Source organism: Equus przewalskii, chromosome 5, assembly GCF_037783145.1.
Source record: "Equus przewalskii isolate Varuska chromosome 5, EquPr2, whole genome shotgun sequence".
Lineage (NCBI taxonomy): Eukaryota > Metazoa > Chordata > Mammalia > Perissodactyla > Equidae > Equus > Equus przewalskii.
This window is the reverse complement of record NC_091835.1, coordinates 32594085-32620818: the sequence shown is the minus strand read 5'-3', so window position 1 is coordinate 32620818 and position 26734 is coordinate 32594085. Positions and strand designations below refer to the sequence as shown.

Below are 26734 nucleotides of genomic sequence, written 5' to 3'. Positions count from 1 at the left end.
AGTGGTCCTGTGGAGACAGGGAGGAGATGAGATGTGCTCTGAGAGCTCCTTCGTGCTTCCAGAAGTGTATATGTGTGAATTAAGGAGCAGGACAAAGCCTCTTGAGGCTTGAGGGCAGTGAGGGGTAACAGTGACGGTTGTTGCCCACCAGGTGGAGAAAGCGGGGGGAGGCCGGGGTGGACCGGCCTCTGATGATGGTGCTTGCTTATCATTCCCCTCTCCCCACCCTTCCTTCCAGCTGGAAGGCCAGTGCATAGCCCTGCATAATGACAAGCATGAAACCAAGGCTGAGAATACCAAGCTGAAACTCACGAACCAGGAGCTGGCCCGGGAGCTGGAGCGGACCTCCCGGGAGCTGCAGGATGCCCAGCAGCAGCTGGAAAGCCTCCAGCAAGAGGCCTGCAAGCTCCACCAGGAGAAGGAGATGTGAGTCTGGCCTGCGTGAATCCCCATTGGTGCTCTCCAACTCCATCGCCTGCTGTGAGCGTGCTACCTCCCCTCTCCCACACTCTGTCTCCTTGCCTGTAAACTGGGGATTGGGGCTCCTTGCTCCCTGAGATCTCTTCCAGGATTCTGAGACTAGTAAGCAGATCAGCACTGTGCCACGCCTTACCTGGGACTGACAAGCAATATACATCCCTGTTCTCAGAAAACTTATCACGTGATTAGAAAGACATTATCCTACCCAATGCTGAGTGAGCAGACAGACCGTACATGACTATTGGAGTTCAGAGACCCAGGCGACCAGGGTGGATGGGAGTGCAGCAGGCAGACTTCCGAGGTCAGCATAGAATTTGATGGGCGTGTGACAGAGCCCAGGAATCTTCCCTCCAGCTCTACCCATTGTCTTTTCCACCAGTGTTCCTCTGTGTGGGCCCACTAGGGGGAACCCCACATCTCTTAGGGCCTGCTTTGCTAATAAACTGCTTTTTGTGTCCAGCCATTGGGTTCAGCTTGCTAGGCAGAGGCACACTGAGAAAGAATCAAGGGTGGGTCCATACCTTCTGCTGGAGGAGTCCCTGGCAGAAGCAGTCATTCATCTTGTCTTGGGAGTGTTAGGTTTTGAGAACAAATGCTCTCCAAGGCCCAGGGAGAGGAATCTCACTTGTTTCTGTCTTCATTCATTTATCCATAGACGCATTTACTTATTCATTTTACAAACATTATTAAAAACCACTCTAAACCAGGTCTGTGGTGGACGTTCGACATATCTCACTTCTGTTGATAATTCGGCATTATCTCATTGACCTTTCCAGCATCCTGCGGTGGCAGGTACTGTTATCGTCAGTTCTCATTTATGGATGAGGAAACTGGGGTTCAGAGGTTTTAAGTAACTGTCCCAAGATGATAACTGCTAGACACATCTTGCTGACTCCTCCCAGTGAATAATGGGCTAGCCAGAAAATAGTTACACAGGAGTAGGACTGGCGTCATTCACTCGCTCATTTGTTCATGCATGCATTCATTCATTCATTCTGCAAAAGGAAATTGTGTGCATGGTCCTGTGAAAAGTGGTACAGAGAGTCTGATTTCAGAGAAAAGGGCAGTATTACTTACCAATTCCTGATGTTTTAGGTGGATTGACTCTCCTGGTTCAAAAGGGAAGCCCCTCGCTCTGTCTGATCATTGGCAAAATGCCGGCGCATCAGCCTGAACCCAGTTGTTCTGCCATTTGGCTCCTGCGTGGTGTCCTGCACTGTTTGGGGCATTGCAGAGGGTGAGAGGGAGGAAATGGGCTTGGATTTGGGGTTTTATCCTAGTAAGATATCTGCACTTAAAAACAGATATATTCCCAAGTAGCTGACTTAAAATGAAACCCCTCTGTTCCAATTCTTGGATGACCAGTGGGAGGACAGTGCATTTCATTGTAAATGAGCAAAATCAGTTCCTCCTCATTGAGAGCAGGTCAACAAGGCACAGGCATTTAACTTTACCAACACAATTAAGGATTCAGGCTCTTAAAATTCAATCAAGTTCTAAAAGCAGCAAACATCTGAAGGCACAGGCATTAGAACAGCAAATGGAAATAAGCACCCAGTGCTGGAGTCGCTTCTCAGCACGAGGATTAAAATGTTTCTGAAGGCTTATCTTAATTAACCAAGCCAGAGACACAATCTCTAGAGGTTGGGAGTTGAAAAGGAGGGAAGGCAGGTTGGGAGGGAGAGATAAATTATTCCAGAACCTTCACGACTCGTTTGCAAGAAGCTTGCAATTGCCTTGTGCAGCCAGAAAGCATGCCGGAACCCAGGAGACCGTGTCCTGTCCAGGGAGGAGTGTCAGGAGAGAAGGACAGTGAGCGCCTTAGCTTGTTGTCTGTAGGACGGAATCCCAGACCAGCAGTACTGATACGACCTAACGCTCTGATCTCCCTCTCCATTTTATAAATGAAGATACTGAGGCTCAGAGAAGTATAGCGACCAACCCAAAGCCACACAGCTAGTTAATGCCAGCAGACAGGGATGGATCCTAGTTCTCCTGATACCCATCCTTCCCCCGATGGTGTCGAGCTGCCTCCTGCTGCTCCGGAGCAGCTGGGAAGGGAGAGGATGGAGTTTGGAGTTAAACAGACCTAGTCATTTATCAGATAGAGTTCAGAACGGGCAAAATTAATTTTCTCGTTCTCTGAAGATGCTCCGGGAAAGAGAACTAGATCTTAAAATAAGATAAAGAAGGAACAGTCAAGCAAGGGAGATTATATAAAGATGAAGGTCAGCTGAAAATCAGCACCTCGCTGTTTTGTTAATTAACTTTTATTTTGGGTAGGTAGTTTATGACAAGGCACAAAATTCAAACGGCACAAAAGGATATGCACCTCCAAAAGAGATTTTCCCCCGACCCATGACTCCTAGCTCGCAGTCTCGTAGTGTGTTTGTATAGCACCGGTCATGGTTTCTTGTGGATCCTTCCGGAACGTTCTATGCCTATGCAAGTGAATGCGTATGCGCTCAGACACACACACATACACATTTCATTTACAAATCGGTGGCACACCGTTCTGCGTTTGCCTGCGTTTGTCACTTGACAATATGTTTTGGAGAGCGCTCTGGATCTCCTCTCTCATCTACAAAGGAAGCCGATGGCAGTTCCCTAAAGGCGACAGGACCCTCCCACCCATCACTACTATGAAAAACAGCACGTTCTTGTCCTTTCAGTTCACGTTACCCGGAGAGAAGCTTGTAGAACATCTAGGTTAGGACTTTAAAGGTCAGTCAAGTATCCAAGTGTCGTTTTTGTTTTAGAAATGCTTTTCTTTTTTTTAACACAAAAAATCTGAATATGTGTGTGTGTATACATATATCCAGATAGATGTGTGTCTACCACCAATAGACGTATCAGTGCGTCAGTGTGGACTCTGTGTGTGTGTGCATGTGTGTGTGTGTGTTTATAGAGCATCAGCGATCATCTGGTGCCAGAGAAGACCTGGAATGCCTCGTTTCTTAGGAATTGGCTCATCAGTCAAACGCTCTGTGAGAACCCAGCCCTGAGACCTCGCGTGAGTGGTTTCCTTAGCTGGGGAGGAAAGCTGTGTGCCCCCGCTTCTCTGGAGAGAAGCAGAACCCAGGGTCGGCTGGGGGAGCCGCAGAGCCTGGTGCAGAGCCAGCCAGCAGGCAGCTCTGCTCACGTGGTGCCGATCAAAGCAGAGCCCGGGACAGGGGTTTGGGGACCCCGTTTGGATGGTGGGGAGTACGTTGTTTTCCCTCAAGTTGAAATTAAACATAACTGGTAAGAAAATGTTAGGAATTTGCAGCTCTGCAGGAGCCAGAGAAGTTTCACTGCTTAACTGGGACTGTCTGAGGTGAACTTAGAATTTGATTCAGACTGTTATTGCCACAAATCGACTTTAAAATTATTCTATAAAGGGGAGAAAAACCCACAGACACCTCTTAGGGAATCAGATTATTGTGAGCCTGGCGAGAGAGCCCCGTGGACGAGCGAGCTGCTGCTGCTTCGCCAGCTCAGTGATGACATGCCTGGGGCAGCAGCGGGTGAGTGTCCCTGCCCAGCCCGGTGGGCACGATCCAGGAGACTGGCAGCCTGTGGATGTGACGCATTTATGGGACTGGAGCGTGCTCCCTACACTAGAAACTGTGCTGTGGTTTGGAAATGTGCAACTTTGGACCCTTTGCAATAAGCTTGGGGGACGATTTAAAAATTTCTGAATCACAGTGCAGAGCGCAGAGGGAAGGACAGGCAAAACTGTGAAGTTAATCAAGGCGTATTTTCCAATGTCAGCTAATTCTGCCCTATTTTTTTCCTTTCTTCCCTGAGTAGCGCTGAATACTTTCTCAACGCACCCCTCCCTTCCTTTCCCTCTTCCTCCCTCCATCTCTGCGTGCCTTCTTCCCTCCCTGCCCCTCCTTCCCACCCTCTCTCCTCTGGGTCTTGCTACTGCCAGTTGTTGACTAGGCCCCAAGCCAGGCTCTGCGTGAGGACACAGATGCAAACCAACCAGACACAGCCCCTGCCTCACAGCTGAGTTGCCCTCCAGCCACCCCCTGTAATTCTCAGCTTCTCTCTCCCCTTCCTCAAAACGCCTCCTGGGCTTGACATGTTCACACTGTGATATGAGTGACTGATGATAATTGATACATTAAATCTCTGCTTTAGGGTCGGCCCAGTGCCAGCGGTTAACTTTGTGCGCTCTGCTTCAGTGGCCTGGGGTTCGCTGGTTCGGATCCTGGGCGTGGACCTACACATACCTCATCAGGCCATGCTGTAGCAGCGTCCCACATACAAAGTGGAGGAAGATTGGCAGATGTTAGCTCAGGGCCAATCTGCCTCACCAAAAAAACCCGAAAAACAGAACTCTGCTTTATAGCTAGAGATAAATCCTAAATCAAAGAAACATAGCCAACAGTGGCAATTCCGGATATCTGGGAACAGACTGGAGAGTTTAGAGGGGAGTGGGCAAAGGGGAAAGGGTTCTTCAAGAGCTCAGACAACAAACTAAACCAGCATGTGGGGGGACAAATACCAGTCCTGCTCTCGCCCTCCAAAATTGGGCTGGAGAAGAATACTGGCGAACTCCCTGAATCCTGGGGAGGGCAGGAGCCTTCGGAGCCTGGGGACAGTGCAGTAATCGGGCTGCAGCGCAGGTGGTGTGTGAGGTGACTGTGCCATGAGCAGGTTGGGGGCGGGAGGTCTGGAATAGGCCCCTGGCCCAGTTGAGGGTTGTCTGTGTGACCTGGGGGCCGTAATCGAACCTCTTTGACTGTCCGTATCTGGAAGATGGGGTAATTTCACCTTCCGAATGGTGCGTCCCTGGTATTAACTGAGACCATGCTGTAAGCCCCTGTGTGTAGCCAGTGCTGTCCAGCGGAAGGCCGGGCTCCTCTTGTCCCTTCTCTCCTCAGTGCGGGCACCGCCCGTGGGTTCCAGTGTGAGGGTCCTGGCATCCGCCTTCAGCTCAGAGCCTCGTACCCTGGGGGCTGGCCTCCCGGGACAGTCGCTCACCGCTGCCATTTGCCTCCTCCCCAGGGAAGTGTACCGCGTGACGGAGAGTCTGCAGCGGGAGAAGTCGGGGCTCCTGAAGCAGCTGGATTTCCTGAGGTGGGTCGGTGCTCGGTGTGTTCTCACGGCGCGTCCCAGACGCCTCGGAATGGAAGGGCCGGTCTGGTCTCCCCTGCCTACACGCTGGAAAAACACAGCTGCTGAGAAAGCACCCTTCTCCCCGCCGTCCCCAGCGTACTGTTCGGACACCCTCTCTGTTAGGTTTGGTCCATTTACACACATGCCCACCTCCCTCTCCAGTGTGGACCTCTGCGAGTGGGGTCTGCCTCCATCTTCTTGTGTCTCCCCCTGTACCTTGTGTGGTGCTTGCTTGAATAGGAGGGGAACTGAATTTATTGAGCAGCTACTCCAGGCCTGATATAGGAGCCCTTCACCTTTAACGAAACTTAGAAAAGTAGTGCAGTTGTTAGTACAGGGGGGAATGAGGAAGTTGATATTAGAGAAATGAAGTAATTTACCCAAAGTGACACAGCTACTCATGGGTGGAGCCAGAACTGAGATCCCTATCTGGGCTGATTCTCTTTATTCTGCCATATTCTGTTAAGGTTTGTTGAATGAATAAGTGAATCACAAAAAGAGCATGGGGAAAGGGGCTGCGGGGTTTTATCAGCCTGCCAGAACTCACCATAAATTCAAAGCTCATTGGTCCAGAATGTACCAGAACAGCCCACGAGACCTCGCTGGGGAGGTGGTTTCAGTTTTGCCTGTGAGGTCTCTATGCTGCCGTGCCTGCCGCCAGCCAGACATCGCGCAGGGACTGGTGATGGCACAGAAGGACTTCGGGTTCTGATTTTTAAAGTGCAAGTGGTTTTGAATCAGGTACATTATGCAGTTATTTGGTTTTTTTTTTTTTTTTAATTTGAAAGGGAAGGTGACCGTGTCTGGCATCTGTGACGCTGCCAAATTGAAAAGTGCTTCAAACTGAATGCATTTCCGATTTTCTTCACTCAACCCATGATTCGGATGGGCCTCAGAAGGCTGGGAGAGGGAAGGCGTCTTAGGTGGCCAAGTCTAATCCATTTGAGTTAAAGTCTTGATTCCAAAGAAGGCTTTAGCGAAGGGAAGAGAACAAGGGTACAAGGATGAGTTTTTGTTTGTTTTTCTTTTCCCCTTTTTCATTGCACTTATACAAAATAGAAGGACAGGTTCCAGCGGGTGAGCAGGGAGACTGGCAAGGCAGAGCTCTTTCTGAGAGACCGGCGCATGTGCAGGGCCACACTCTGAAGCCCCCTGCTGTCGCATGGTCGCCAAGCTGGCACTCAGCCGCCGGGGAGAGCCAGAATGTGGAGGTGGTGGAGGATGGTGTGGAGTCAGGACAAGAGCTGGGATGTGACAAGGGGAGGCGGGGCCTGCCCTCCTAAGTCAAATGGGGGCCATTTCTGGGCACATAGTTGGGAATAAGCGTTTTGGAGCTGGAGCTGGTTCAAGACCCAGCGCTGTCCCTTGTTGCCTTGTGTGACTCTGGGCAGTTGCCCTAACCAGGCAGAGCCTTCATTTCTCATGCGTCCCTCACAGGCTTCTTTTGGGAATTAAATGACGTGTGTGAGTGGCGTCACAGCAGGGCAGTGAGGAGAAGGAAAGCCGAGAGGTGTAAAGAGAAGAGCATGCTGTCAGTACTGAAGCTTCTGCCTGCACACAGCAGGACGCAACGCAGCACACTCCCTGATAAGGCTGAGGCTCCCAGGGCCCCCAGGTCCTCTCCCACGTGCAGGCTGCTGACGCCCCTGCCGCAAATGAGGCTCCCTGGCCTGAGACGCTCACTTTGCCACACTCAGGGTTTAGGGAATACCCTCTTCGTCCCTCCCAACTTGTTCGGATGCCCCTGGCTCTGTGCCTGCCTGCTCACCGGATGCAGAGAGCTGACGCACAACAGCTCCTCTTTTCTCTAAGCCAGGGGAACAAGGCCGGTATTCCAGCCTGCCTCATATCTCCACCCATAGCGCACAGCATGCATCGTGGAGCGCCCCGTCAGTGGCCGCGTTACAGCGAGGACTGCAGACGGCTGCGTGCCCTCCCTTCCCCTCCCGAAGTGCTGATGTTCAGGGGCCACTAGCCGGAAGAGTCAGAGAATCACAAACTGGACTGCACCTTGCGGTCACCTGGCCACCCTCTCAGCCTGCGCTTTAGTAGATAAGATTCCCAGCCATTAACCTCAAGTGCGTTCTGTGGTCACGCCGCAGGCCCAAGTCCACTCCCTTCCCACTCTGCTCTTTCCTTAACCCTCTGACACCTCCTGCCCCACCCTCACGCTTACGCCCCTATTTCATGGAGACGCTGGAACCATGGCGTGAGGGCTTCCTCCTGCGCCGTCCCCGTCCACATCTCCGCTTCTCTGATGGTGGATGAACTCCCCACTGCCTGGCAAAGGCTCTAGAATTCGACCCCATCTTCCTCAAGGACGTTCCAGCATTCCCTCCCTCTCCTCCATGGTCGGCTTTTTCTGGCTTGGAGAGACCAGCAAATGTACGCTGAAATCTCATATCTAACTTCTCTTGTCCCCACGTCCCCATCCAGCTACTTTCCACTTCTTTAATTGCTTTCAACAACATTTCAAAAGAATTGTTTATGTTTACTTCCACTGCCTCCATTTCCTTTCCTGATGTCTGTGACCCCCCAGGCAGGCTTTTTCTATATGATTCCACTGAGAGTGGAACCAGTGACCTTCATGTTGCTTAAAATATTGGCCAGTTCTCAGGGACGCCCACCCCCACCCCATCACCACCAATCTGTTCTTAGCACAGCTTCTATAGGGTTCCTTTTATAGACCAAGTCAGACCAGGGCACTCCTCTGCCATCCCCCTCCCGTGGCCACATATCTCATTTGCAGTAAAACTCCAAGTTCTTACAGTGGCCCCCAGGCTGTGAATGGCAGGTCCCCACGCCTCCGTCAGTCTTTCCGTTGACCTCATCTCCTAACTGCCTTCCCTCTGAGCACTCTGCTGTCCTTATTTCTGTTCCTCACACTCACCAGGTATCCCCACCCAGGCTTTGCGCTTGCTCTTCCCTCAGGTGACTGCATAGCTCCTCTCTCCTCTTCAAGCCTTCTCAGGACCGCCCTGCTGGAATAGCCCTCTGCCCTCTGGCAGTCTCCATTCCACTTTCTCCCCCACCATATTTTTCTCAATAGTGGTTCTCCCTGCACTGAATACAAATGCCCTGAGGGCGGGGACTTTCTCTTTTGCTCGTTGGTGCGCCCCTAAGAGCCAGGACGGTGCCCTGCGTGCAGTGGGTCTCAGGAGGCACTTGCTGAGTGAATGCATGTGGCATGAATGCATGAATGGTTCAGAGAGCCCAAGAGCAAGTTCACAGGCCGAGCTGGATCTCCTGGTCACCTCTGGGGGAGGCTCCCCCTGGTGATAGGAGAGACCAGTGCGTTATCCTTAAGGCTGTGCCAGGCCCTTCCATCTATCCCCCGCCTCTGAGCTGGTGTACACACAAACTACCCTCTGCCCTTAACCACAATCCCTAAGGAAGAGGTTCCCATGCTCCCTGGGCCTTCCACAGCACGCCCTCCTCCGCGGCCATCTGACTGGAGGACCGGCTGCTGTTGGATGTGTCGACTGCAAGCTCCATGTTTGAACAGATTCTCCTCTTCCGTCCACAGGGAAAGGAACAAGCACCTTCGAGATGAGCGAGACATAAGTTTTCAGGTAATTGGCCGGTGCTCCCTTCCCTGGGGGGAAGATAAGGACTGGGGTCCCGTGGCAGCCAGAACCCAGCTGAGACTGGCCCAAGAATGGCCTGAGGCTTGGAATCTGGTTGTTCATTTTGTGTGGGCAGGACGATGGCATACGAGTTTTTGAAAGTAATGAAGATGGAGGGTGTCCTACTGGTAGCAGTGTGTAAATTTCCATGAAGTAACACACTTTACTCTTGGCATAACAAGACGAAAATATTTGGGAGGGTCACACGTTTCTTGGATGCAGAAATGATAGTTCCATCCATGAGATGGCGCAGTTGAAATGTCATTGTCACTTTTAAACCAAAATGCTCACAGTTTTCTTCTTCATTAAAATTTTGATCTCTTGATGAAAAATTTGCATTTTTACACTGTCATAGAGCAAATTAAAATGTAAATTTCACAATTTACCTAGTTGATTTTAGTACAATTTTTTTTACCCTATGGGGACCCCTGCTCCTCCATACCTGAGTGCCACACTTACATACTTTCCCAAGTAGCATGAAAATCCTGTATTTATTCAAAGATCTTCACTTTGGGCAGCATTAAACAAAATCTAGGATTCCACGTTCCTCTCTCGTCTTTCCCTTTAGACAGTAGCTGCTAGATGCTCTGAAGGGGAGAAAAAAAGGGGCAGAATTGACTAATGCAACTTTCTAGTTATCAGGATTATCACACCGTGAGTTTCATGTGTGTCCTTGGGCAAGTCATCAGCCTCCCTGGACCATGACCCTGAGCATCACTTGAGAAAAGGGAATCCCTATCCTTTTTTCTACATTGTAGGTATTTTTGAGAAAAACTCTTGGGAAGAGGAGGTCTGGCCCAGAACCCTTAGCTGAACAGTGTCCTAAATGCGGTCAGCGAAAGGCAGCTGGTTTGCTCTGAATTAGGTCTGACCTGGTTTAGACCTGCAAATCCCCGAAGGACTTTGTTACATAGCCAATTCTTTTCTCGCCCTGACGGGCAGCCAGTACCCCTGCTGCCCCCCCTGTGTCCTCCTGGAGCTGAGCTGAAGCCCACACAGGTTTGCTTGATGGTGATAATAGTTACAATTGTTTTAGAAGTAACACTGAGTTTATTTTAAAACTTCCAACCAAATGTCACCCTAATCCCTTGACCTCACTTCCTTCACCTGCCAAACTCATTTTGCTTTGAAAAGGGAATGGAATTAAGAACCCTAGTGGGGAATAGAAGAAAGAAGAATAAAATCATGTTCATGCTGAATAATAATTAAAGATTAATTTGGAATCATTATAGCCATGCCTTCAGGGGCCCTGGGAGCACAGCAGCCCCTCCCTCTCTCATTAGGGATCACTGGGAATCATGAGGATGGCTGGTTCATGAGATTCTTCCTGTGATCTAACTCCCTCTCATCTCCTGGAAGACATCTGCCCCCACCCCACCCAGGTTCTCTGTTACAGATGTGTGAGCATTTTATCTATATCCACCCTACTTCCACGAAAGAGCTGAACTGTCTTATGCTAGCTTAGTAGCTGTGGACGGGGCACTGGGCTAATTGATCCTTTGGGCTGGTCCATTTCTCACATCTGGGACTTTGGAAATAAAGATGAATTGGAGCCACACAGAAGAGTGTGATTTGAAGATGCACAGAGTCTTTTCTGTCCATAAATATTTTCCCTATGCATTCCGCATTTATCCCTTCTTATTTGTCCTCTTGCAAACTGTCAGTACTCCTGCAAAGGACAACTCCTGTGACGGACCCAGGCTCTAAACTGTGTACTGGCTCCTTCGATTAGATTATTAGATGGTAGGTGGACGAATTCTGGTGAGAGATGACGGCAAAAGGAAAGAGGGGGTGAATGCTAACAGGGAGACCAGCACTTGCTTGCTTGCTTGCTTAACAGTTTTGTTTAGAGCCTGACCTCTGAGGTGGGAAAGTTGAGCCCTTTCTGCTCAAACACTGGGACAAATCAGCAGGCGTGGATCTGAGGGCATTTTGTGTTTCTCCAGAAGGATAAGGCAGCCAAGGCAAACACAGCTGCTCCCAAGGCAAGCTGGAAACAGAGATCTGGCTCTGTGATAGGCAAATATATGGACGGCAGAGGCATTCTTAGAAGGTGAGTCTTCCTTTATTTGTTCATTCATGATCTGTTCATTCATCTTGCGCAGCAGCATCTTGCTGCATCACTGGCAGCAGGCTCTGGGCCCACACTGGGTGCAGACTGGCCCTGGAGAAGTGGCCCTCTTGCGGAAGCCTGGGGTCAGCTGCACTCACTCCCCTTGAATCTTGGAGGACATGTCCCTTCCTTTCCTGACATCCAAGTGGGAGGAGGACTGTGCAGAGCAAGCGTCTAGGACAAGACATTGTCTTCTGGGGCCCCCACTTAGTGTGTTCCTGCAGAGAGGGACTGAAGAGGAGAGGAGAGGAGAGAGACAGGGGTCAGAGGCGAGAGATGGAGGGTGTGGCTGGACGATGCTCTGCTGTCTGTTGAGCAGAATGGGTGCACCTGGTTTTTCAGGGCCATGGCTGTTTGGACTCTGAAGGGTGATTAACGTGTGGTGTAGAGTCTCCAGTAGTTGAACTCCTTCACAGACAAGAGCAGGGCCTGTGCTTGAAAGAGTCCTTTCAATGATTCCTATTTAATTAACTCAGAGATAACGTGTTTTGTTGCCACTGGACAGCTGGACAGCACATGATTGAGTCTGAGTCCCCAGAGGAGTGGCTTGCTCACTGCTCATTGAAAGAAACAAGCCAGTCCCCTGCCGTCTCTTCTGTTTGGCGTGCGTTCCATCCGCATAGGTGGTCACAGGGAGGCAGAGGCAGCCAGATCCCTCTGTATCAAACCCAGGGAGAAAGCATGTGAGTTTGCTCCTCCAGGAGATCCTGAGGACAGCAGGCCTGAGATAAACAGATGTGCAAAACAGAGGTGACCCTGGGGATCAGTCAGCTGATCAGTCAAGTCTTTGGCCCTGATCCTCATGAACCCCTTTGCTAAGTAGCTCAACGGGAAGATGCAATTTGGGGGCCAAGTTTTTGCAGTAATTGTTGGCCTGTTGGTTCCTCAGAACTGAATATAGTCGTTCAGCAAGCGTTAACTGATTATTTACTCTGTGCCAGACATTCGTCTGAGTTCTGTGAAGACTCCGAAGATAAATTAGATATGAGTCCTGCCATTAATATCCATTTTTTAAAAATATTTTATTTTCCCTTTTTCTCCCCAAAGCCCCCCAGTACATAGTTGTATATTTTTAGTTGTGGGTCCTTCCAGCTGTGGCATGTGGGACGCCACCTCAGCATGGCTTGATGAGCAGTACCATGTCCACACCCAGGATCTGAACTGGCGAAACCCTGGGCCACCAAAGCAGAGCGCGTGAACTCAGCCACTTGGCCACAGGGCCGGCCCCCATTAATATCCATTTTTGAGTGCTTGCTGTGTGCAAGATATGGGCCATGTGCTGTGTGCAGTGGTGAGCAAATACCTCCGCTTTCATGGAGCTTATGGCCGAGTGGAGGAAACAGACAATAACCAAGGAAGCAACAAATGTGGACCCTGGATTCCACTGCCACCTTTGCAGAGGGGCCTGCTCCCTATTGCTGGCACATGGCATTTGGTGGCAAAACCAAAAATAAATTTAGTCATCCTAAGCTGAAGATATTACACAATGTCAATAGTGCTTGAGAATTTCCCAGATAAAAAGGTTTTTCCAAGCAATGTTTCATTTTAGGACCGTTTCAGTGGCCATTTCTTTTCTGGTTGCAAAGCCGTTGAGAAAACATGCTGTGTTTGTTTGCACACGTGCTCACATGCGCACACATATGCACTCCTGTGTGTGTAAGCAGAGCGAAAGTGGCTGGGAACACTAACTGTGTCCTAAAGTGGGTAAGCAGTTGGTAGGCTTGTTGGAATACAGAAGAAATTTGTTGGAAAGAAGACAGTCTATTAAAAACATGATTTTTAAAGCTCGTATTAAAAACGTAATTTCATAAATAAGGGAAAGGTCCTTGAAGTGCTACAAATCCTCTATTTTATATCAAGGGACCCAAACTAAGTCACCACTTTTATGAGCAAGCACTAGATCTTAATATATCCTTCAGAGTTGCACTTAACTTCAGAACGGTGATAATGCATTTTTTTCTTTTTCCTCCCTGTTGTTGGCCCTTAGGAGTAATAAACATGATAAGCCGGGGGCAAACTGAAGGGAGCTCCTCTGTTCTGCGTATTCCGTGTCCTTCGCTGACCTTCTTTCTGCTTCGGCCCTGTCTCCTCAGCACGTCATCCCCATGGTATTTTCTTCTCTAATCTTTGCGTGTGAGTGCAACGTGTGTGTGTGCAGGGTGCGTGTGCGCATGTGTTTCGGTTTGGGACTCAAGGTCCTCCCTGTCAAACCGCCATCTCCTTTAAAACGCTTCTCAGCTTTGGTTCTCCTTCCTGTGCAGGAAGGACCTGTGAGGCCTTTGCTGTCGAAACCTCGGAAATACGGGCTGCTCGTGGGCCCTGCATCCGCTTGCCCGGTTCCCTCCACCTCCTGTGCTCCTCTTTGTTCTTGATGCTCAGATGCTTCTGGAAGCAAATATGCACTTTGACTCTGAAGCCACTTACTTGTGACTCTGACTTCCAGAGACACTGAAAGAGAAAGAGAAAGGGAGGAGAGGCAGGGAGAGGTGCCCTGCGGGCTTCCTTCTGACCCACAGCCCATTCGCAAGTGGGCAGCTGCCTCTGAGCCAGTGGACATCTGCCTAGAGGGGGAGCTCCCCCCAGAGGAGTGGGACCCCTCACTCACATCGCCAAGGGCTGCTGCGCCGAGGGCTACAGTGTCTTATTTATGAGGTAGGCAGGGCAGATGGGCCACATGTTATGGTGAGGACACTGAGGCATAGAGAGTTGAAGTCTCCTGCCTAGGGACGCACAGTAGGGGCAGGCGTTGGGACTGATGGTCAATCCAGGATGCTTTATTTCCAGCTCTGTTAGGCTCGTTTCTCACACTCTTTACTTCCCCTTCATAGCACTTCTCACAACTTGTAAAAGTGTTTACTTGAGTCATTATTGCTTTGGGCCCCCACTAAGCCAAGCATTCCATGAGGACAGGGGCTGTGTCCATCTGTTTATGACTATGTCATTAGCTTAATACCTGGTACTAACCAACATCACCTTCAGCGCCTTCATCCTCATCACCATCATCACCTTCGTTATCACCTTCATCATCATCACCGTCATCATCTTCATCATCCCCTTCATCATCACCATCAGGCACTTATATAAGGGTGTTGAGTGAATGAGCTAAAGAATGCTGGGTCTGGTTTTTTCCCTTTCCTGGAGCTCTCTGCCCCCAAGGTGTACTGCTCTTCAGTTTTCTGTCACAAAAGCTGTCAGGCATCCCTCCAGCTTCCATACTGATGCACTTTATGATATTCTCCCCACTTTTCTTTCTTCCCCACCCCAAAATAGCCAGTCAGAGGAGGAAGAAGATGTGTTTGGCATTCCGAGGAGGAGAAGCTCCCTGGGCCTGAGTGGGTATCCCCTTACAGAAGAGGAGGCAGGAACCAGGGAGCTGGAGTCTGGGGGTCCGCTCCACCGGGTGCTCCGCAGAATTATTTCCATTGAAGAAGACCCCCTGCCCCAGCTCCTGGATGGCGGCTTTGAGCAGCCGCTGAGCAGACGTGCAGAAGAAGGGGAGGCGTCGGGGCCGGCGGTGGAAGAACCCGCGCAGCAGGCCCGACCTGTGGACCCCACGCCCGCATCTCCCCGAGGGCAGCCTGTTGGGAAAGAAGACCTGTCCAAGGTAGGGCACATCCCACGCGGGCTGGCAGACATCACTCCTGTGCCTGTCCTTTGCATTTGAGCCCAGGAGCCCCAAAGGCAGCTCGGGAAGTCAGGTGTGGCTGGCCCTGTGGGTCACCGTATTTGTGTCCTTCAAACTCCACCTCCTCCTGCTTGGCTGAGTCTCGTGGGGGAGACTCAGGGGCCCTGGTGAATTTTCCGTATCACTTCTGCTGTTTGCCCCACTCCCTACCCTGTGGTCTCTTGGCTGATTCAGATTCAAAAGCACTTATTGAGTGCCTACTGAAGGTAGACTCACTGCGCGGCCTTAGCATAAAGTGTCACACGCTTTTAAGCTGCACGTCTTCCCTTACATTTTGAACTGCTCTCAAAAGGGCCACTCCCTGCTTTGGAAACTTCATGCACCATCATCTTTCTTTCAGTTCTTAATCAGCTAATCTCCCTTTCATGCCCAAATGCCCGGCCTGCTCCTCCCTTCAGTGGGACCCTCCACCGCCACGTCCCTCCTGTGCTCCCCGCCAGGTCTTCCTGCTGAGTTCTCTGAGGAGAAGGGGGCCATATGAACCATCTCCCTCTGGCTCACGGTGATGCTGTTCCTCACTTGTTTGTGACCCAGGCCGGGGAATAGTCTCCTCAAGCCCTCCACCCTTCATTTGACCTTCTAGAACAGCGTTAGCCATGTCCACGGCAACATGAGAGAGGCTCCCCGCTGCACACTGTGGCAGCCCTTTAGAACTGCGCCCTCGCCCCCCTGAGCACTTCCAAGTGGCTGTAGTAGCCCGTGTGCCAGGAAGCCTTCTCCAGCCACCGCTCAGGGACTTCTTGGCAGTGGTCATCATTCTCAGGCCTGGATTAAGATTTGTGCCTGCATATCGCTCCTCTGAAGGGCCCTAGGCCAGGGAGAGTGGAGAGCTGGGTGGCACCAATGGGGTGGGTGGAAACCCCTTCCCCTTACATGCCCTGCCACATCCCCTTTGGTGCACAGACCTACGCCTGCTGACAGTTGTAAATACCCCAAGACATCCCCAGAAATGTGCAAGAAGTGTCAAGAGGACAGTAGGAGACGGAGTGAGGAAAAGGCTGAGCATCCATGTCTGCCGTTCATTCCATCCTCGCGGTCGTCTGATGGGGCACGTCCAAAATTGATTCTCCCCTTTGTAGATGGGGAAGCAGAGGCCCAGAGGACGAGATCTGGCCGGGCCCCACAGTGGCGTGTGCCCAGGCTTCTTGTGCACTCACATCCATGCTCGCCCCACCAGGTTGTGCTGCTGCTTAGCTGAGACAGAGGCTGCCGCAGAGGGGAGAGGCAATCTCCTGGAAGTCACAGGGCAGCTTCAGCAGAGCATCAGCTCTTCAAAGGGGATGTGAGGCAGGGCTCCCCATGCAAGGCTGCTGAGGCGTAAATCGGTACAACCTTTCTGCAAAGTAGTTTGATCATAGGAATCAAGAACTTGAAAATACATCTCCTTTGAACCAGCACTTCTGGCAATCCTTCCTAAGGAAACCCCCAAAGTCAGACGATTTAACTCAAGAATGTGTCATGTATGATAGCAAACAGTTGAAAAAATGTCCAATAATAGGGACGTAAATTAGAGTATGTTAATTCCATAGAATATTACACCACTGTTAAAATCACATTTTCAAAAAACTGTAGTGACTCAGAAATATTTATAATGCAATGATATATGAGAAAGTAGGATAACATTATATATAATATCTCAAATCTCTCAATAAAGCATATATTCATTCATCAATATAGAAAAAAGCCTGGAAGAAATCAAAATATGAAATGTGACTACTTTGGGCTGGTAGGGTAGATTATGAATGTTTGTTATTTTCCTCTCTACTTTTACATGTTTCCTAATTTTAAAAATTAGCATGTGTTACTTCTATTTTTTTAAAGCTTTTCTTTTGAAAGTGGTGGGAAGGAGGATGAGAACAGGTCTTTTTCCAGTCCCCTTTCCCCATCCGGTGGTCTCCCATAGGTTAAATGCATGAACTTGAGTGGGAGTTCGCTGCTCCTGTAGGTGGGTCCTGCCTTTTGCCTGCAAAAAAACGTGATCTCCTGGGGCGGGGCCAGGGGTGTGGGAGCCGGAGCGCAGGGCTGAGGGTCAGGCACGGCCTCTGCAGCCAGGCCCATCCCCTCCCACCCTGGGCTTCATGTGCTCTGCCTGTCCCTGTGTCCCTGGGGGGGACACAGATTGCTGCACTGAGCGTCAATCTCAAACAGATGACAACCGGAGGTACAGAGGCTGAGAAGAGACCGGCAAAGTGTCAAGGCCCTTGTGCATTGCAAAAATAAAGAAAACGGGGCAGGGGACGTAATTTTTGAGGTTGAGGTTTTTTTTTAAGTTTAGTTTAGATTCCTGTAATTGACCTTGAATTCCCTCCTAAGTACTGCATGCAATTGATTTCTTCCCAAAAGGCTGTTAATGACTTTTCTCTGAAACTCAAGTACTGCTAATATCGGCCGCCACTCCATTATAGTATTTGCTCAACGAGAGGAGCTAATTCCCTCAAATCCACTTCTAAATGGATTCAAAAGAGCCTCCTCGTTTGGCCAGGCAGTGCTGGGCTGGGCCTGAAGGCAGGATTCGGGCAAGTAAGCAAGCAGCTCTCTGGAAGGAATAACCATGCAGCAGAAAGGACCCTGTGCTGGGGCGTGGCTCCTCACTCTGCCCGCCGCTCGGTCAGTGTCCTAGAGCAGGCCCTTCCCCCGCTGGGCTTTAGCATCCCAGACTAACGGGCAGGTGGCTCCCAGACCCTCCCGCTGCAGGTGGAGGAGCCGGAGGGCAGTGACCGGCTCACTCTGAGGAGCTCTGCCCAGCGGCCTGGCATTGCAGATTTCCCAGCCTCCAGAGTGGAAACTGCCCGGCCTTAGTTCCCCAGCGCAGATGGGGACCCTAGACGAGGATCAGAAGATGCTGAGATGAGACAGAGAGCAGTGTGCACAGAGGCAAGAGTCCTCTCTCCATGCGGTCCAGGTTCAATGGTAGGGCAGAAATAAATGTCCCCTACCCCAGCCTGGGATGTCCCCACCCCTGTAATACAGATAAGTCTTCTTTTTCCTCTCCCCACTTCTCCCTGCAAACACCCGCCTTGTCCTTCCCCTCCATAGGGAATCCCTGCCTCCTCTTTAAGCCCCAGCCCAAAGTCCCTTCCTCTGGATCCTTGATTCCTCCTCCGTGCTCCCAGAGCACATGGAACACTGCTCTGCTTGTTTGCTCACATGGCTGCCCCCCTCACTCCACCAGACACCAAGCCTGCCTCCTGTCCCTGTGCTGTCAGACCCGGCACAAGACCTGTGACACAGTGGGCAGGCAGCACGTGTTGGCAGAACAAATGTCTCTCCTCCCTCCTGCTGACGCTGGAAGGAGCCTCTGTGCCCCGAGCCCAGAGCTGACTGCATCTGAGGCCGGAGCGGCTGCCCGGGTGCTGGTCTGGAGGCCAGGTCTCCACCCTCCCCTGGACATTAGGGACAAGTGAAGGGCAGGTTGTGGCAGGAACAGGGGGCGACCATCCCAGAGGTTGACCAGACTGTCTGCCATCCACAGGAGGAAGGCTCTCTCTCCACCCCAGACCGGCTCTTCAAGATTGTGTTTGTGGGCGACTCCGCCGTGGGGAAGACATCCTTCCTGAGGCGGTTCTGCGAGGACCGGTTCTCCCCGGGCACGGCAGCCACTGTGGGTGAGTTCTTGCCCTGAGCCGGGTCAGGGAAGGGGAGGTCGTGAGAAGGGGGCCCAGGGAGGGACTTGGAGCCCAGTGGGAGGGGCCCTGCTTGGCTTTAGGGGGCCAATGTCGGCTTGTTCCACAGTGAGGGGCAAGGTGAGGCCCACCTCCCGCACAGTGCTGGCTGCTAAGCTCATTCTCCTGGGCACTTGGGACCACGAACGCTTCCTACGTCCAGCCTGAGTGGAGCTGAAGCTGGCAAAGATGGACTTAAGCCTCTTGTGCCCTCTCTGAGCTGTCTCTCTCTGATCGCTTCCTCCCCACTTTCAGCAGGGTCCTGAGCCTTCGTGCTCCTCCTGAGGCCCACCCCCTGCCCTCCCAGCCCTACCCTGGGCCCCCTGCTTCCTTGCCCTGCCCCTGCCTGTATGTGTGTGTGTAGACAGGGGGATGGTGGACAGTGCTCTGGATGGCTCCTTGTACCCATCGGATTTTACCCATCCTGTATCTCGGGCCTGCTGGGTGACAGCTAGAGTTCATTGTGAACGTTCGTTAGGCTCAGCTGTTAATGGCTGATCCTGGCTCAATGTGTTCCCACTCTTGGATGATGTCTTATTTAGATAGGGGCCTTTGCTGCCTTCACCCAAAGTTGCTCATTGCATTGGAATATGTGGCAAGACCCAAGGGCATATTGACCTTTTAGCTTCTACCAAGTTGAATCACTCAGGCAAAAAAATCTATTGAGGGCCTACTATGTACCATTTAGTTGTGCTCATAAGTCAACTCTATTTGCAAATATATTGATGTGGTCTGAATATCTAGCGTGGGCTTTTTTTTTTTAAAGGTTGGCACCTGAGCTAACATCTGTTGCCAATTTTCTGTCTTTTTTTTTCGCTTCTTCTCCCCAAAACCCCCCAGTACATAGTTGTGTGTTTTTAGTTGTGGGTCCTTCTAGTTGTGGCATGTGGGACGCCGCCTCAGCATGGCCTGCTGTGCGGTGCTAGGTCCACACCCGGCATCCGAACCGGTGAAACCCTGGGCCGCCAAAGCGGAGCAGGAGAACTTAACCACTCGGCCACGGAGCCTGCCGCACCATGGGCTTTTATATTCATTGTTTCCTTCTATCTTCACACAACCCTGGCAGGCAAATACTGTGATCAACCCAATAGACAGATCAGGAAACTGAGGCCCAGAGAGGTTAAGAGGCTTGTCCACATTCCCATCAGATGATTAGTGCTGGTACTGGCCCCCACCCCTCCCACACTCACGCCCCTTCTGTTCCAGTCCACAGTATCCCTAACAATATTGAGTTGTGTGTGCTCAGCACCCAGTAAGTGGTGAGGGCACTTTCCTACCATGGGAGGTGGACAGAGGGTGGTGCAGGCGGGGGAGGCTGCAGAGGTTCAGGGGGGCATCAGAAGTCCTGATCTCCATCTCAGCTCTGCCACTGACACACGTGCGACCTCAGGAAGACATCTTCCCTCTTTGGGCTTCAGTTTTTTCTTATCTGAAAAATGAGCGATTTGAACTGAGTCACCCAAGACTGCTTCAAGCCTGGTTCTCTGTCCAGAACGTCTGAGTTTGGCTATCTCACCAGCTGGCCCTAGGAGACGAACTTCCATGCCCCGGAGCCCTGCTGGGGACGCTGCGTCCTCTGACCCTGAGCTGGCCCTTCTGTCCCACTTCCCTCCTACAGATGGGTCTCTTCCCACATGCTTCAGGTGCCCCATTCTTACTGCTGGGCCTTTTGCTATGCTGTTATCACATCTGGAACATCCTCCTGTCCCCTCCCTCTGTCCCATTCCACCCAAAGACTCTGAGCATCCTGATGAAGGGTCAGGATCCTGACAGGAAGACCTGTGACCCCAGCCCAGGAGAGTCTGGCCTTGTGTGGCCTTGAGAGGAACGGCTGGGAGTGAGCCAAGTGTGTGGAGCAGGGTGACGCGGGAAGCATGGCTGTGGGAGGTGCACTTGCCTTCCCTGGAGAGCATTCAGGGGGCAGGCCCCCGCAAGCCTGGCTCCAGCACAGGCCTGTGGGAGGCGGGGGGATGGAGGCCGAGACCTCGGGCCCTCAAAGGCGTCCCTCGGAGCAGAGTGCATGTAGTATGCCTCTCCTGTCGATGCATCAGGGAATCGGGGTCCGTTTACATTTCTAACTTGTGCCCCTGGGATGGAAGGCTCTAAAAAAGAGAAAATCAGACTAATTTGCACTTCCCAGGAGGCCAATTATAGAAACACCTACAATTTAGGAAGGGGAAAAATATCAAAGGTTCCAAATCAGGAATGCCCTTCATCACACTGCACAAAGCATGCTGGAGCAGCAGCTCCAATTAGTCTCCCTGCCACGCAGCGCCTGGTGCTGCTACACGTGTCAGTAAGCAGATGTCACGCCAGCCACATGAAAGACGCTCCCTTTAAAGAGACAGAGGAGCCACCGAGTCCTGGCCCTGTGAGGATGGAGAGGTGGCAGAGGAAAACTAGAAATATCAGGCATTCTACCACTGGGACAAATCACTCTTTTTCTCTACCCGGACAAACGCACTCCTTCCTCTCTGGCTGCCAGAGTCCCTGCAGGTCCTGACATCCTAGGAGTGGGTGGCCCTCCGCCCGGCCTCCACTCCCAGGCCCCTGGTGCACTAGCCTTTGCCTGGAGACAATGGTTGGGATGACCTTTTTCATTTCCTGCCTCTTTGTTGTCTGTATGTCTCTTCTGTCTTTATCTGTCCAGGCTGCTCTGGGGTCCCTCCCTGAGCCCTGCAGGGTACAGGCCTCAGAGGCTGGGCCTTTCTGAAGGTGGCAGGCGACAGCCTGTGGTTCCAAGATCTGATACTTTAAGGGGGAAAGACTTTTTGAGCCTCCTTAAGCATTTGTGAACATTCTTACAGGATGCAGGAGGGAGGCTTGTCTGTTGTCAGGAGCCGGGGAGGCGTGTAGGTGCTTATCTCTGAGGGCTGCTGTGGATGCCGAATGCGTTTCCCCATGTTCCCTCTCCCTGCTCCAGGCAGGGTCACAGCCTCAGAGTGAGGATTGCCAGTGACCCAGTGGCTGGCATCAGGAGCTCTAAACTGTCTCAAGGGTGAATGTTGCTCTTGACTCTCCCCCACCTCTCTTCTTGTCCTCTGGCCCTGCCTCCACCTACCCCCCTCCTCCTGCGACTGCGCATCCCTTTGCATTGGCTGATGAAAGCCTGAAAGCATGACCCAGCCCCCAGGGATATTTGACTTTTGTTACAGAACTTTGAAGAGGATTTTCTGGAGAAAGAGAGAGAGAGGGAGGGAGGGAGGGAGAAAGAAATTTGAGGGCAGTCTTTCTTCCTCCTCCATCTTTGCAGTGAGGGGGTAAATTCATGAATAAAAACAATTGTCTTTGCGTTGGTATACTGCTTTTACACTTGCGAGCTCATTTGAACCTTATTATGTTCTATCCCCAAAGAGGGTACGGGTTACGTCACAGTGAGGAGCCTACAGCTCAGAGAGGTTAAGTGATTTGATCAAGGTCTCACAGCTAGGAAGTGGCAGAGAGAGGACCAGAACTCAAGTCCAGTGCCTCCCTGTCCAGTGCTCTGTCCATTTTCCCACATCGCCTCCCAGGATCTGCACAGGCAGAGTTTCACCCTCGGCCTGATGTGGTTCCGGACATGTTGGGGGCTTGATTTTCTGATTTGGAAGTGACAGCCGCTCTACCTTGCAGGCATCGATTACCGTGTGAAGACGGTGCGTGTGGATGACTCTCAGGTGGCCCTGCAGCTGTGGGACACAGCCGGGCAGGAGAGGTGAGGAGCTGTCCCCAACTAACGTGCCTCCCGCGCTCCCCTGAAGGCGGCCGCGCCCCTGACCCTCCCCTCCGTGCAGGTATCGCTGCATCACCCAGCAGTTTTTCCGGAAGGCCGACGGGGTCATCGTCATGTACGACCTCACCGCCAGGCAGTCCTTCCTGTCGGTCCGGCAGTGGCTGAGCAGCGTGGAGGTGAGCTGGGGACCTTCTGCACTGGTGCTTGCCTCCTGCCTCCTTTCCTCTCTGCCCACCTCCCGCCCGGCCCTCCGCGCTTCCAGTGCCTGGTCTGGAACCCACCTTCTCCAGGAGCAAACTGATTCAGGCACTTATACATCCCTTCACCCGATGCCTGGTACCAGGCCACTCACTGGGGAGTCAAAAATGAACAAGGCAGGGGACTGCCTGGTTGTGTAGCGGTTAAGTCTGCGTGCTCTGCTTTGGCGGCCCGGGATTCGCTTGTTTGGATCCCGGGAACAGACCTCCACACCACTTATCAAGCCATGCTGTGGAGGCATCCCACATATCAAATAGAGGAAGATGGGCACAGATGTTAGCTCAGGGCCAGTCTTCCTCAAAAAAAAGGTGAACAAGGCAGACACAGTCTCTGGCCTCATGGAGGAGAGGACACAAAAAATGCAGATTCCATCAATAATCATGTCATCACAATGGCAATAAGTGCTCCAGTGTGTGGAATAAGACTGGGGGAGGGGACACAGAGTGGAGTGTCAAGGAAGGTTTTCTCAAGAAATCGGCGTTTAAATTGAGTCACAACCGTCTTCTTCCCCATTCTCACCCCCACCTCTCCCCACTCCCAGCATTTTTCTAGCATTTTTCTAGTTCCACTGGGCTCAGCTGTACCCAGCCGAGGAGTGGCACCATGCAGTGTTCTGGGGCCTCAGTCACGATCCTGCCCATGAGGGGAGGTTGATCTGCGACGTGAGGGCCCCTGGCTCGCCCCAAAGTCACCCTGGGCAGGGCCCCTGAGCAACAGAGCTCTTCTTTGAATTCTGCGTGATCTGTAAAACTCTACTTCCTTGATTTATACGTGCAATATGTTGCCTTGTCAGCGCTTTCCACTTCCAGGCCATCTACGTGTTCTTCCTCTTCCGCTCGCTTGCAGACTTCTCAAGGCCAAGGGCAATGTGAATGAGCCACTTAATTTTTTGACAGGGCCTCAGCTGATTCTTTCACAAAACCAGCAAGTAGGATGTCCCCGCTGTTTCCCCCAGAGCGGGAATCCTCCTTGTGTATTTATTTGTTCCAGGCCCTGCTCTAGGATCGGGGAGTTAAAGCAGCAGATAAAGGAGACGACATTCCTGTCCTTGTGGAGCTCTGTTCCACCCTCTACTCAAGCCCCTCAGACCTGGCATAGCCCCCTTCCCTCATTATCACATGTCACACTGCTGGAAAGGACACTGTACCAGCCTGGATACCTGCTGAGAACTAAAAGTGCACCTTTGTCACCTACCCCAGTGCCTGGCAGGGACCCCAGAGGACTAGTGCTGGGCAGATGTTGGATGCATGCGTGGGTACTATGTCGTTGTGCAGGCAGGATACGGGGTTGTTCATTTCTTCATCCTTTTGGCCCTAAGATCTATGATTCCTCCCACCGAAATCTGTTTCTCTTGTAGTTTGGACTGGCTCCTTTCTCTACTGTTAATCCCCAACTTTCTCATTACCCAGAAAAATAAGGAACAAGAATGGAAGCCAGATTCAACGGTTTCTCAGAAATTTGCTTAATACAAATTATTTCTCAAAATTATTGTGCCTAAGACACTTCCAATAGAGAAAATGTAAGTTTTGGAATGGAGTGAATGGCTCTACAGCGAGGTAATCGTGGAAGCAAACGGCATGGGTTATCTGCAAGTGATTCCTATTGAAACTTCGGAATTTATGACATGATTTTTTTTATTGAGGTTATGGTAGTTTAGAACCTTGTGAAATTTCAGTTGTACATCGTTGTTTGTCAGTCGTCTTAGGGGTGTGCCCCTTCACCCTTTGTGCACACCCCCCAACCCCCTACCCCCTAGTAACCACGCAATAGTTCTCTTTGTCCATGTGTTTGTTTATCTTCCACATATGAGTGAAATCATACAGTGTTTGTCTTCCTCTATCTGGCTTATTTCACTTAACATAATACCCTCACGGTCCCTCCATGTTGTTGCGAATGGGACGATTTTGTGTGACATGACTTTTTTTGACGGCACCGGCAGAGTTGTCTTCCTCACAGAAGTTAAGCACCAGACGAGACTTGAGGGATCACCTCATCTGGTGGTTTTCAAACTTTCTTCCTTGGAGCCCTGGCATCAGGGACTGGGGACAGGTATAGTGGTCACAGTTCTGGGCCCCTTGTCCCCATCTCCGTCAGAGCCACTCTCCTTCTTTCAGTCTTGTGTATCAGAGGGCCAGGTACAGTTAGACAAGGGAGTCTCCCTTTGAAAGTCACAGAGCTAATACAGCCAGCTCATGCTCCAACGAAGAAACCGAGGCCATGACTTCTTCAAGATCACCCATTCTTTTCCAGCCACAGACATTTAATTGTCCCCCAACATCTAAATTTTGACGTATGCTCGAGCCGGGCAGAGACAGTTCAAATAGCCTTGGATTAATAGAGATGGATGGAGGCAAATTTATAGAACTCTGTCATCATTAGGCGGGTGTGGTTGCTAAGGCTCCTGTTTGCACAGAGAGCCTGCGACTAGCAGGAGAGGTGGAACATAGGTTGAGTTTAGCGGTGGAGGTGGAGGTGAAGAAATGTCGGAGGACCATCATTGTAGCTGGAAGCACGAATTCAGCCATCGTCCAGAAAACTGTGCCGAGCACCGGATGTCTGGCACGTTCCTGATGGGGAGGGCTGAGAAGCACTGTCAGCGTGCACCCAACAAGTTTGCCCCGTGGAAACCCTACTGCATCTCTGGGCTCAGGGAGCCAAGCACAGATCCATCCGTGGTTGACTCAGAATTATCTGCGTGTGCATGGAGCCTCTGCTGTATAATTGGTAGTTTGAGTGTTCCTTCTTTAAACTTTTAGCAGAAGGTACAGGTAGGCTCTAAATGATGATTCCAAACGTGGACGAACATCAGGGTCGCCTCTGGAGCTTACAAACAAAACAAATGCTAGGGCCTTCTCTCCCAAATAGAGTGATTCAGGGCCTAGAAATCCAAAATAAAGCAACAGTGCCCCAGGTGACTGATTCTCAGTCACCATGGTTCCTAGCCTAAACTGGTGCTTCTCAAACGCTAATCTGCATAGGACTCTCCTGGGGTCTTGTTACAGGACAGAATCTGATTCACCTGGGGCCTGAGCTTCTGCATTTCCAACAAGGTCTCTGGTGAGGCGGATGCTGCTGCTGCAGGGACCACACTTTGAGAAGCAAGGTTCTAAATCTTAATTTTCAAAGATGCCCGTGCTCCTTCAACAGGAATTTGCTGAGCCTCTCTCACGTGTCCAGCACTCGCAAGGCCCTCTGGATGAACCCAATTCAGTGGCCCAGGGTTTCGCAAGCGAGTGCCAAAGGCTGTGTCAGATGGCGGAGTGTGTGTTGAAGGTGCGGAACGGTGGCATCATAAATGCAGTTATTCTCAAGATTCTTGAAGAGCTAAGTCATTCTGCCTTGGCAACCAGCAATCAGAGGTGCCAGGTGATAGATTAAAACTTGACACCTAATTTGATCGGAGGGGAACTGAAAATAATAAGTACTTGATATTTGTGGAGCACCTTATTTTTCCATAGAGCTCCAAGCACTTTGCCAGCTCCCTCGCCTGGAGAAGGGAGGGTGGAGGGGGAGCTCTAATAACAGGCTTCAGGTTCTGAAGCCTTGTTATTAAGTGAATGCTGGCCAGCTGTTCTCAGTGCCCCTTCCTCCCGCAACCTGAAAAGGAGTACAAGAAGAAAAGGCTTAAATTGCCACAGATTATACATGGCAAAGACTGACTCTTGGAAGAGGTTGTGTGGGGCAGGTACAGATGCCCGGGGGTGGTATGGTATTCCCTGAAAAGGAAGTTCTCACCATCCCAGCTCAGCCTCTTCCTGGCCATGACACTTTGGCCAATCACTCAATGAAGGAGTGGACCAGTGGCTCTGAAGAGCTCCTCCTGGTCCCCACATTCTACAGGGTCTGGCATTTGACCCTCCTGGGGGGCCAGGAGTGCGTGTGGATGAGAGGATCCCAGAGGATCCTTCCAGCCCAGCGGGAACCAAAATCCTACGGTGCAACAGAACGAACGCCGGCCCTGCTGTCTGAGGTGGGAGAGCGCTGCCCTCATGGCCGTTCTCCTGCCCCACCCTCCCTAGTCCCCTTGCCACCTGCCCAGCTTTGCCTTGTCTGCAGGCTTTCAGCAGAAGAGGCCCAAGGTGAGCCCAG

At 51.4% G+C, this 26734-nt stretch overlaps 1 protein-coding gene across 14 annotated transcripts in view; it reads left to right on the top strand.

Annotated features, from left to right (window-relative positions):
• The window catches only part of CRACR2A (calcium release activated channel regulator 2A), a 129991-nt gene that overhangs the window by 87550 nt on the left and 15707 nt on the right, over nt 1–26734 (top strand). For 11 of the 14 annotated variants that reach the window (XR_011540271.1, XR_011540270.1, XR_011540269.1 and 8 more), the window contains 8 exons: nt 239–426; nt 5479–5550; nt 9116–9161; nt 11162–11268; nt 14599–14932; nt 18486–18618; nt 22288–22369; nt 22449–22563. Coding sequence is in view for 10 of the 14 variants with exons in the window: in XM_070620525.1 (XP_070476626.1) it covers nt 239–426; nt 5479–5550; nt 9116–9161; nt 11162–11268; nt 14599–14932; nt 18486–18618; nt 22288–22369; nt 22449–22563 (1077 nt within the window). In the remaining 4 variants the exon portion in view is untranslated. Of the gene's footprint in view, nt 1–238; nt 427–5478; nt 5551–9115; nt 9162–11161; nt 11269–13315; nt 13437–14598; nt 14933–18485; nt 18619–22287; nt 22370–22448; nt 22564–26734 lie in introns of those variants that run through there. The other 3 variants (XM_070620528.1, XM_070620529.1, XR_011540272.1) reach the window with 2 other exon arrangements.